This window comes from Neomonachus schauinslandi, chromosome 9, assembly GCF_002201575.2.
Source record: "Neomonachus schauinslandi chromosome 9, ASM220157v2, whole genome shotgun sequence".
Classification (NCBI taxonomy): domain Eukaryota; kingdom Metazoa; phylum Chordata; class Mammalia; order Carnivora; family Phocidae; genus Neomonachus; species Neomonachus schauinslandi.
In genome coordinates this window covers 73,548,083-73,560,811 of record NC_058411.1, presented here as the reverse complement: position 1 = coordinate 73,560,811, position 12,729 = coordinate 73,548,083, and the positions used below count along the sequence as shown (strand labels likewise).

Below are 12,729 nucleotides of genomic sequence, written 5' to 3'. Positions count from 1 at the left end.
ACAATTGCTGTTTTAACACAACAGAAACTAAGGCTAATTCCCTCCAGTTGGCTTGACTGTTTTACACATAAAATTGGTGTGTAATATTGTTAAATTAAGTTAATCACTTGGTTTTAAATAAGGCCAGTTTCAAAAATCATGTAAAAGAATTCCAAAAAAGTTCCAAGTTTGTGTTATGTAATAAATAGTTTGATGCAGTTTCTGCCACAACTGCAATGATGTCACCTCTTCTGAAAATAGAAAAAATTCCATTTTTGTGAGGGTAGGTAGGTAGGTAGATAGAAACTCCATTAAATATAAGGTCTAATATAATCTTAAAACACCTCTACAACACTCTCCTTCAAGACCTTATCAATTCTAACCAAAGTTATCTTGAGTTCACAGTGAAAAAGTCAATTAGAATAAAAGCAACTCAGGTCAATATTTCAGTTTCAAAGAAAAAAAGTAACTATTAACATATAGGTCTTTATTTTCTTCCCCAAGATGGTTTAAATATAATCTGGGTCCCCATCTGTCTTTACACTGTCACTCAATAATCTGATGGTCTTTTCACAGCTCCCAGACCCATGAAAATCTCCAACACCCTCAACACCTCCAGGACCATCGCTGGCTTCATCCTCCTGGGCTTCCCTTGCCCCAGGGAAGGGCAGATCCTCCTCTTTCTGCTCTTCTCTGTTGTCTACCTCCTGACCCTCATGGGCAATGGGTCTATCATCTGTGCTGTGTACTGGGATCAGAGACTCCACACTCCCATGTACATCCTCCTCGCCAACTTCTCCTTCCTAGAGATCTGGTATGTCACCTCCACTGTCCCCAACATGTTGGCCAACTTCCTCTCTGACACCAAGGTCATCTTCTCTGGGTGCTTTCTCCAGTTCTACTTTTTCTTCTCCTTGGGTTCTACGGAATGCTTTTTCTTGGCTATTATGGCATTTGATCGGTACCTTGCCATCTGCCGGCCTCTACGTTATCCAACCACTATGACAGGATGTCTCTGCACCAATCTTGTGGTCAGTTGTTGGGTACTTGGTTTCTTCTGGTACTTGATTCCCATCATCGTCATTTCCCAAATGTCCTTCTGTGGATCCAGGATCATTGACCACTTCCTGTGTGATCCAGGTCCTCTTCAAGCACTCACTTGCAAAAAAACTGTGGTAGAGCTTGTCTTCTCCACTTTAAGTCTTCTGCCCCTTGTCATTCTCTTTCTCTTCTTCACGGGATCCTATACTTTGATCTTAAGAGCAGTATTGCAAGTCCCTTCAGCAGCTGGGAAAAGAAAGGCCTTCTCCACCTGTGGGTCTCATCTGGCTGTGGTTTCACTGTTCTATGGCTCAGTGCTGATCATGTATGGGAACCTAACATCTGAGCATAAAGCTGAAACACAGAAGATTGTGACTCTTTTTTATTCTGTCGTGACTCCACTCCTTAATCCTGTGATATATAGTCTTAGGAACAAAGATATGAAAAATGCCTTACATAAACTTCTGGGAATATAAAACATGTTAATCAAAAAGGCTCTTGGGAAATTAGAGCCCAATATTATATTTAACTTATTTGCAAAAATTGTATTTAACTTATTTTCAGGTTAAAAAAACTAGTTTTTTTTCATTTGAGCATAGTCGACACACCATATTACACTAGTTTCAGGTATACAACTCAGCAGTTTGACAAGCTTATACATTATGCTATGTTCACCACAAATATAGCTACCATCTCTCTCATTACATCGTTATTACATTATCATTGATTGTATTCCTTATGCTCTGGCTTTTTATTCATGTGACTTACTCACTGCAATAATTGGAGGCCTGTATCTCCCTCTCTTCTTCACCCATTTTGTCCAACCCCCACTCTGCTCCTCACTGGCAACCATTAGTTTGTTCTCTATATTTATAGGTCTGGTTCTGCTTTTTGTTTATTCATTTAAAATACCATTTATGAGTGCAATCATATGGCATTTTCTCTTTCTCTGACATATTTCACTTAGCAAAATACCCTCTAGGTCCATCCGTGTTTTCTCAAATGGCAAGATCTCACCCTTTCCTGTGGCTGTGTAATATTCCATTATGTATATTTTCCTTATCCATTTGTCTGTTGTTGGTCACTTGGGTTGCTTGCATGTCTTAGCTGTTGTAAATAATGCTGCAATAAACATAGGGATGTGTATATCTTTTTGAGTTAGTGTTTTTGTTTCCCCTGGTTAAATATCCAGTAGTGGAATTACTGGATCATATGGTATTTCTATTTTTAATTTTTTGAGGAACCTCCATACTATCTTCCACAGTAGGTGCACCAGTTTGCATTCCTGCCAATAGTGCACAAGGGTTCCTTTTTCTTCACATCCTTGCCAACACTTGTTTCTTGTGTTTTTGATTTTAGCCATTCTGGCAGATGTGAGGTGATATCTCATTGTGGTTTTGATTTGCATTGTCCCTGATGATTAGAGATGTTGAGCATCAAAAAAAAAAAAAAAGTAATTTGCTCCCAAAAATTATTCATCATAGTACTGACCAAAAACCTTAAGCACCTGTAAGCATGTGACTGTTGTTTATTTCTTCCCCTGGTTCTTGATCATTTGTCTTGTTCCTTAGCATGCAATTTTTTAAATTGAAGCTAAACATTATATTTCAAAAATTGTGAAGACAACAAGTGTGGTAAATCAACAAAAGTTTTCTTGTAGCAGTAAAGAAAGTAGAGGCAGATCATTTTGATTTTATTTAAGGACTATAATTTAAGTATAAAAATAGCCTAGGCCAGTTTTGCCTTTATTCCTGGAATGTGACTCATACTCTAGGAACACAGTCTTCTGAGTCTGTCTGCAAGCCTGGACTGTTTTCAGGGCCCCTCCACTTTAGGGCACCCTGACTTCCTATTTCTGTACTCCTTGAACCCCATGTTCCTGAAACCTCTGCTCAGTTCTTTAAACTCCCAGTTTTGCTTTCTGCTAGATTTCTTGAAATCTCATCATGCCCGTTAATGGATTAACAATCAATAAATGCCTTGAAGGAATATTGCATTCATATTTTGAGTCTCACTTCTTTGTGGTTCTCCTCTCTCCAGGATTTGTTTCTCAAACTCCAGCTTCTCTAGCAGCCACAAACACCAAATCCTTTATCTTCTCAGATCAGTGAAATTACTGCTTTCTGCTGAGACTTTATTCTTCCTTCCCTCCATTCTTTCCCACATGTCTCCATATCCCCATATTGCCCCCACCCAGTGAACTGTCAAATATCCTCAAGAAAAGGTACCCAAGGTGAATGTAGAACTCATTTCCTTGTTCTTCCCTTCTTGGAATTGTAGTCTCTGAAGTCATGTCTGTGTCGACTGTTCTCCAGTGCCTTCAAATGATTGTGTTATGTATTCTGTCCAGATTTTATGGTTACTTTTGGTGGAAAGCTTAGTTTAATACAAGCTGCTTAGTCATGACAAAACCAGAAATTCTTTTCTATTGCTTTAATTGCATTAAATTCCACATGGTCTCACTTCCTTCACTTTCCGAAGATCATCTTGTAGAAAAACCATGCAAAAATGCAGAGACAAATCAGAGACCAGTGGATATAGGGACTGACATAAACACAAGTTTGGGATACAGACCTGCTTTTCTTTTTATTGCAAGCAGCTCCAGATTCCCAAGGAGAAGTGGGGGCGGGGGAGTCCTGCTTACCGTAAAATAAGAGGTAATACCAGAACCACAGAGAACAGATTCAGGCTTTTTTTTTTTTTTTTTTCTGTATAGGAGGTGCTCAGCGATTGTAGATCAGTAAATATATTTACCCAGGAGTTATATTAGTCACTTGGACTAGTTCTCCTTGAACTCCCTCCTAGGTCCTAAATGAAAGGTCATCTTAATATTGAAATGTCTTTACCAGTTCAGCAATCTGATCTGCAGATGAAGAAAATAAAGGTTGGGAATCAGCAGTGGCATGTTGAGGATAATAACTTTAATGGTAAAAAACAAAAATTTCCTATCCGCTACCCTTTTCACTAGCCCAAGTTGCTTTTTTGTTACCAACTAATCCTGTATTTCTATCTTTAGGACTTTTCAATTATTTTCCCATCAATAATTTAGGAAGTCCCAATCATCTGCCAGTTAAACAATGTATGCTTCCTTACTATACATAAAACTCTATGAATAGGAGAACAGAACAATATCTCAATAGGAAAATAAGCAAAAGGATATAGAAAATATGCAGAAAAGATTCTTAAACATATGGAAAGAGCCCTAATTCATTCATAAAAAGATAAAGGTAGAATAAGCTTATAATGGTATCTCATTTTTAACCCATCGGAGCAACAAAGATCAAGCAGTTTGATAACCACTGTGTGGTTGAGGATAATGAAATGGCTTCCCTCACACTTGCTTGTGGGAGAATAAATTTTACAAGCTCTATACAGGACAATTAGGCAACTTTGATCAAAATTTAGAAGTCATACACCCTGTAACCCAGCAATCCAACTTCTAAGGTACTCAGTCTACAGATATTCTCACACATGTGGGAAATGGTGAAAATATAAAAATATTCATTGCAGTATTGCTGTAATAGCAAAATGTTGAGAAAAATGTCAGTTCCTATTAATAGAAGACTAAATAAGCTGTTCAAGAAGCTTGAACAGCTTCTTGAACAGCTTCTTAAGCTGTTAAGAAGAAGTTAAATAAGCTGTGGTTCAGTCATACAATGGAAAACTGTCTTCAATCTTATAGAATGTGAAGTAGTTCTATATGTAATGTTATATAATATCTCCAATATATATTATATTTTGGTACTTATTATTATTTTTGAAGTATAGGTGACATCCAAGATATACTGTTGAGTGAAGAAAGCAAGGCAAGTAGCTGAGTGTAACTACCTTTCATGTAAATGTATAGACTATCTCCTGAAAGGGATCCAGAAACTGATAAGAGGGATTGCTTCAGGTGAGGAGAATTTGGTGTCTGAGGAACAAGAGAGTAAAAGAGGTGTTTGCTTCATACACCCTTTTGAACTCTTTAAATTCTTTGGTATATGCCTGTATTGTTTATTTAAAAATAAATTTTGAAATTTATTTAAATTTTTATTTTATTATGTTATGTTAGTTACTGTACAATACATCATTAGTTTTTAATGTGGTGATCCATGATTCATTGTTTTCGTATAACACCCAGTGCTCCATGCAGTACGTGCCCTCCTTAATACCCATCACGGGGCTAACCCCTCCTCCCACCCCCCTCCCCTCTAGAACCCTCAGTTAAATATTATGTATTATTTATTAAAAATTTATTTAATTCATTTAAATAATTTAATTTTTAAAGTTTTTAAAATAAATAATAATACAGTTGTTTTTAAACAAAGAATAACTTTCTAGAGGAATTTTCTAATAATTAGATCTAGAAAATCATTCCCCCATCCCCCTCAACAACTCTAGGAGTTCTTAGGAGCCTATTCATTTATTAAAAAGTTGAAGATGAAAAAAACAAAACAAAACAAAAAAAAAACAAAAAAACAAAACAAAACAAAAAGTTGAAGATGAGTCCAAAGAACATCTTAACATTTTTTCACTCTGACTTTCTGGCACTTCATAGAAAATATGAGATATGTCTTTTTCCTCTTAGAGCTTCTACAAATATACTGTGACAAACTGTAACTACTGTATCACATTTATATTTAGACATCCTCCCTCTCACTGTTCAACTATATACTCTTGTTTTTGTTGCCGAGCACCTACAATACCAGACATTGAACCAGGAAATAAATTTGATACATAAGTACATAAGAGACATTTTCTTCCCTCATAGGGCTCACAGTCTCATAGTAGAGATGCATAATACAATTGCAAGTGTTTTCTTTTTATTAAATGGTACAAGTGCAACAAAAGGGGAAAGACTAAATATCATGAAAGATCATGAGAAGTAACATGTGTCCAAGCATAGATTTGTGTCATGTGAAAGAAGATTTAAGCATAGCTAATCATAGGGCATTTTCTTTTGGCAAGTACACCTCAGGTTACAAAACAAAAGTGCTTCTAATAAAAGGCATCCATATTGGTAAGGAAGAACATAAACTGTTACTATTTGCAGATGACATGATACAATGCATTGAAAACCCTAAAGATGCCACCAAAAAATTATTCAAATAAATGAATTCAGTAAATTTTCAGGACACAAAACGAACACTGAAGAATCAATTGTGTTTCTATATACTAATAATGAAGGAATAGAAAGAGAAATTAAGAAAACAATCCAAATTAAAGTTACACTGAAAAAAAAAACCAAACAAACAAACAACCTAGAAATAAACATCACTAAAGAGGAGAAAGACCTGTACTCTGAAAATTATAAAACATTCATGAAAGAAATTGAAGATGACATAAATAAATGGAAAGATAGGGATGCCTGGGTGGCTCAGTTGGTTAAGCATCTGCCTTTGGTCCTGGGATCAAGTCGCACATCAGGTTCCCTGCTCAGTGGGGAGCCTGCTTCTCCCTCTGCCTGCTGCTCCCTCCTGCTTGTGCTTGCTCTCTCTGACCAACAAACGAAAATAAAATTTTTAATAAATAAATAAAATGGAGAGATATTCCATGCTCATGTTTTGGAAGAATTAATATTGTTAAAATGTCCATACTACCCAAAGCAATCTATAGATTCAATCCCTATCAAAATACCAAAAACATTTTTCACAGAACTACAACAAATAATCCTGAAGTTTGTATGGAACCACAAAGACTCCAAATAGCCAAAGCAATCCTAAGAAAGAAAAACAAAGCTGGAGGTATCACAATTCCTGATTTCAAGATATAGCACAAACCTGTAGTAATCCAAACAGTATGGTATTGGCACAGGGGCGCCTGGGTGGCTCAGTGGGTTAAGTGTTCAATTCTTGATTTCAGCTCAGGTCATGATCTCAGGGTCATGAGAATGGAGTGCTACATCAGACTCCAAAAAGAATGCTAGGCATGGAGGCTGCTCAAGATCCTCTCTCTCCCTCTCCCCCTCTCACTCACTCACTCTCTCTCAAAAGAAACAAACAAACAAACACAGTATCGTACTGGCACAAAAATGGACACATAGATCAACAGAACAGAGAGCCCAAAAATAAACCCATGCTCTATGTCAATTAATCTATGACAAGACAAAAATATGCAATGGGGAAAGAAAGTCTCTTCAGTAAATGGTGCTGGTAAACCTGGATAGCTACAGGCAAAAGAATAAAACTGGACTACTTTCTAACACCATATACAAAAAAATAAACTCAAAATGGATTAAATACCTATGTGAGACCTGAAGCCATAAAAATCCTAAAGGAAAACATAGCCAGTAATTTATTTGACATCAGCCATAGAAACATTTTTCTAGATATGTTTTCTAAGGCAAGAGAAACAAAAGCAAAATCAAACTAGTGGGACTATACCAAAATTAAAAGCTTTGCACATTGCACATTGATGAAGGAAACCATCAATAAGACAAAAAGGCAACCTACTGAATGGAAGAAGATATTTGCCGTTTGCAAATGATATATTACATAAGGGGTTAATATCCAAAATTTAGAGAGAACTTACACAACTCAATACCAAAAAATAAATAAAAATAATATGATTAAAAATGGGCAGAGGGGAGGAGCAGGATGGCGGAGGAGTAGGAGACCTAAATTTCATCTGGTTCCAGGAATTCAGCTGGATAGGGATCAAACCATTCTGAACACCTACAAACTCAACAGGAGATCAAAGAAAAGAATAGCAACAACTCTCTGAACAGAAAAGCGACCACTTTCTGGAAGGTAGGATGTGCAGAAAAGTGAATCCGAGGCGATATTCGGGAGGATAGACAGTGGGGGGAGGGGGCCTCCGTCGGCCACTACTGGCAAGTGATAGAGCCACGGAGCACAAAATCGGAACTTTTAGAAGTCTGCTCTGCTGAGGGACATAACTCCAGTGGCTAAGCAGGGGGTGGAACCCTCACGGGACAGTGTGGTCTCAGGACCCTCGGGGTCACAGAAAGACCGAGCTCTGAGTGCGGCAGAGCTCCCAGGGATCGGAGCGGGGAAGCTGGCTGCAGAGACGGAGCCAAGGCACGGGCTCTCAGCTCGGGGTTGCCATAAACCGTGATCCAGGGTACAGTCGGGCCACTGCTCCTCCAGCAGGGACCCAACAAGCGGCAGATCCGGGGAGACTCACCTTCTTCCCCCAGGAGGAGAGGCAAGGGAGCACACCGCAGGGATCTGCTGGGTTTGGAGACTCCACACAGGGTCATGGGGCAGAGACAGAAATGCTCGGTCACAGGCCGGGTGAGCACGGAGTGCGGCCTGAGACCGGGCAGACAGGAGTGACTGACGGCTTTTCTCTGGGGGCTCACTGAGAAGCGGGGCCCCAAGTTCTCGGCTCCTCCAGGGCGGAGATTGGGAGGCCACCATTTTCACTCTCGTCCTCGAAAGCTGTACAGAAAGCTTGCAGGGAACAAAAGCTCCCGAGAGCAAACCCGAGCAGATTACTTAGACCAGACTGGGCAAGGGTGGGGCAATTCTGCCTCCGGCAAAGACATTTCGAAACCACGGCAACAGGCCCCTCCCCAAAAGATCAGCGAGAACAGCCAGCCAAGACCAAGTTTACCGATCAATGAGAATGGCAGAACTCCAGCGCTAAGGGAATACTGCACACAGAATTCATGGCTTTTTTACCATGATTCTTTAGTCTTTCAAAGTTAATTTTTTTAACTGTTTTTTTTTTGAATTTTTCTTTTTCCCTTTTTCAACCAACATCTTATCAATCCCTTTTTTTAAAAAAACATTTTTATTTTTCATTTTTAGAGTCATATTGTATCCCTTCATAGTAGTTACCCGTATTTTTGGCATATATATATAAGTTGTTCTCTCTTTAAAATTTTGAGATAGTTTCTTCTAACAGATTAAAATATACCCTAAATCTCTAGTGTATGGCTTTGTTCTAGTCTCCTGCCTGATCACATTCTCTCCCCTTTTTTTTTATCCTCTTCCTTCTTTTTTCAACCAACTTATCTTATGAATTCCTTTTATAAAATCTTCTATAATTTTCATCTTTACAGTCATATTCCATCCCTTCATTGTATTTACCCTTATTTTGTACATATATAAGTTTTTCTTTCTTTAAAATTTTGGGACACACTTTCTTCTAACAGACCCAAGTAACCCAAAATCTAGTGTGTGGCACTGATCTATGCACCAACCTGATCATATTTGATCATATTCTGATTTTTTTTCTTTTTCTTTTCTTTTTTTTTCTTTTTTCTTTCTTTCCATTTCTTTTCCCCCAGTTTCAGGTCTCTTCTGATTTGTTTAGTGTATATTTTTCTGGGGTCATTTTTACCCTGTTAGCAGTTTGTTCTCTCATTCATCTATTCTCCTCTGGACAAAATGACAAGACAGAAAAAAATCACCCCCAAAAAAAGAACAAGAGGCAGTACCAACTGCCAGGGACCTAATCAATAATGACATTAGTAAGATGTCAGAACTAGAGTTCAGAATGATGATTTTAAAGATACTGGGCTTGAAAAAAGCTGGGCTTGAAAAAAGCATGGAAGTTATTAGAGAAACCCTTTCTGGAGAAATAAAAGAGCTAACATCGAACCAAGTTGAAATCAAAAAGGCTATTAATGAGGTGCAATCAAAAATGGAGGCCCTAACTGCTAGGATAAATGAGGCAGAAGAGAGAATTAGTGATAAAGAAGACCAAATGATGGCAATCAAGAAGCTGAGAAAAAGAGAGATAAACAACTACTAGATCACGAGGGCAGAATTCGAGAGATAAGTGATACCATAAGACGAAACAATATTAAAATAATTGGGACCCCAGAAGATGAAAGAGAGAGAGGGGCAGAAGATATATTGGAGCAAATTATAGCAGAGAACTTCCCTAATTTGGGGAAGTCAAAATCCAGGAGGCATAGAGAACCTCCCTCAAAATCAATAAAAATAGGTCAACACCCCAACATTTTTTTTTAAGATTTTATTTATTTATTTGACAGAGAGAGACACAGTGAAAAAGGGAACACAAGCAGGGGGAGTGGGAGAGGGAGAAGCAGGCTTCCCACTGAGCAGGGATCCCGATGCGGGGCTCGATCCCAGGACCCTGGGATCATGACCTGAGCTGAAGGCAAACACTTAATGACTGAGCCACCCAGGTGCCCCTCACCCCGACATCTAATAGTAAAACTTATGAGTCTCAGAGACAAAGAGAAAATCCTGAAAAGCAGCTTGGGATAAGAGATCTGTAACCTACAATGGTAGAAACATTAGATTGGCAACAGACCTATCCACAGGCCAGAAAGGAGTGGCATGGTATCTTAAGAGCAATAAATGAGAAAAAAATGCAGCCAAGAATACTATATCCAGCTAGGCTGTCACTGAAAATAGAAGGAGAGATAAAAATCTTCTAGGACAAACAAAAACTAAAGGAATTTGCAAACACAAAACCAGCCCTACAAGAAATATTGATTTTGATTACTGCTTCAATTTCTATGAAATAGAAACCAAAAGAACAGTAGAACAGATCAATGAAACTAGGAGCTAGTTCTTTGAAAGAATTAATAAGATTGATAAACCCATGGCCAGACTTACCAAAAAGAGAAAGGACCCAAATAAATAAAATCATGAATGAAAGAGGAGAGATCACAACCAACACCAAAGAAATACAAACAATTTTAAGAATATATTATGAGCAACTATATGCCAGCAAATTAGATAATCTGGAAGAAATGGATGCATTCCTAGAGATGTATCAACTACCAAAACTGAACCAGGAAGAAATAGAAAACCAGAACAGACTATAACCACTAAGGAAATTGAAGCAGTAATCAAAAATCTCCCAACAAACAAAAGCCCAGGGCCAGATGGCTTCCCAGGGGAATTCTACCAAACATTTAAAGAAGAATTAATACCTGTTCTTCTGAAACTGTTCCAAAAAATAGAAATGGAAGGAAAACTTCCAAACTCGTTTTATGAGGCCACCATTACCTTGATCCCCAAACCAGACAAAGATCCCATCAAAAAGGAGAATTACAGACCAATATCCCTGATGAACATGAATGCAAAAATTCTCACCAAAATACTAGCCAATAGGATCCAACAGTCCATTAAAAGGATTCTTCACCACGACCCAGTGGGATTTATCCCTGGGCTGCAAGGTTGGTTCAACATCTGCAAATCAATCAATATGATACAATACATTAATAAAAGAAAGAACAAGAACCATATGATCCTCTCAATAGGTGCAGAAAAAGCATTTGACAAAGTACAGCATCCTTTCTTTTTTTTTTTTTTTAAATTTATTTATTTGACAGAGAGAGACACAGTGAGAGAGGGAACACAAGCAGGGTGAGTGGGAGAGGAAGAAGCAGACTTCCCGCTGAGCAGGGAGCCTGATGCGGGGCTCGATCCCAGGACCCTGGGATCATGACCTGAGCCGAAGGCAGACGCTCAACGACTGAGCCACCCAGGCGCCCCCAGCATCCTTTCTTGATCAAAACTCTTCAGCGTATAGGCATAGAGGGTACATACCTCAAAATCATAAAAGCCATCTATGAAAAACCCACAGCGAATATCATACTCAGTGGGGAAAAACTGAGAGCTTTTCCCCTAAGGTCAGGAACATGGCAGGGATGTCCACTATCACCACTGCTATTCAACATAGTACTAGAAATCCTAGCCACAGAAATCAGACAACAAAAAGAAATAAAAGGCATCCAAATTGGCAAAGAAGAAGTCAAACTCTCACTCTTTGCAGAGGATATAATACTTGATGTGGAAAACCCCAAAGACTCCACCCCAAAACTGCTAGAACTCATACAGGAATTCAGTAAAGTGACAAGATATAAAATCAATGCACAGAAATCAGTGGCATTCCTATACACCAACAACAAGACAGAGGAAAGAGAAATTGAGGAGTTGATCCCATTTACAATTGCACCCAAAACCATAAGATACCTAGGAATAAATCTAACCAAAGAGGCAAAGAATCTGTACTCAGAAAACTATGAAATACTCATGAATGAAATTGAGGAAGACACAAAGAAATGGAAAAACGTTCCATGCTCATGGATTGGAAGAACAAATATTGTGAAGATGTCAATGCTACCTAGAGCAATCTACACATTCAATGCAATCCCCATCAAAATACCATCCACTTTTTTCAAAGAAATGGAACAAATAATCCTAAAATTTGTATGGAACCAGAAAAGACCCCGAATAGCCAGAGGAATGTTGAAAAAGAGAAGCAAAGCTGGTGGCATCACAATTCCGGACTTCCAGCTCTATTACAAAGCTGTCATCATCAAGACAGTATGGTACTGGCACAAAAACAGACACATAGATCAATGGAACAGAATAGAGAGCCCAGAAATGGACCCTTAACTCTATGGTCAACTAATCTTTGACAAAGCAGGAAAGAATGTCCAATGGTGAAAAGACAGTCTCGTCAACAAACGGTGTTGGGAAAATTGGACAGCCACATGCAGAAGAATGAAACTGGACCATTTCCTTACACCACACACAAAAATAGACTCCAAATGGTTGAAAGACCTCAATGTGAGACAGGAGTCCATCAGAATCCTAAAGAACACAGGCAGCAACCTCTTCAACCTCCACAGCAACTTTCTCCTAGAAACATCACCAAAGGCAAGGGAAGCAAGGGCAAAAATGAACTACTGGGACTTCATCAAGATAAAAAGCTTTTGCACAGCAAAAGAAACAGTCAACAAAACCAAAAGACAACCGACAGAATGGGAGA

General features: G+C 38.5%; 1 protein-coding gene across 1 annotated transcript; it reads left to right on the top strand.

Annotated features, from left to right (window-relative positions):
• Positions 1-470: 470 nt before the first annotated feature.
• LOC110585299 (olfactory receptor 11G2-like) lies at positions 471-1,496 on the top strand. Its single transcript, XM_021695514.2, has one exon. The coding sequence runs from the start codon at positions 567-569 to the stop codon at positions 1,494-1,496; it is 930 nt and encodes a 309-aa protein (XP_021551189.1). The 5' UTR covers positions 471-566.
• Positions 1,497-12,729: the final 11,233 nt, after the last annotated feature.

What these genes read in the sequence shown, in the direction of transcription:
- LOC110585299 (XM_021695514.2), top strand. Translation starts at nt 567, where the DNA reads ATGAAAATCTCCAACACCCTCAACACCTCCAGGACCATCGCTGGCTTC.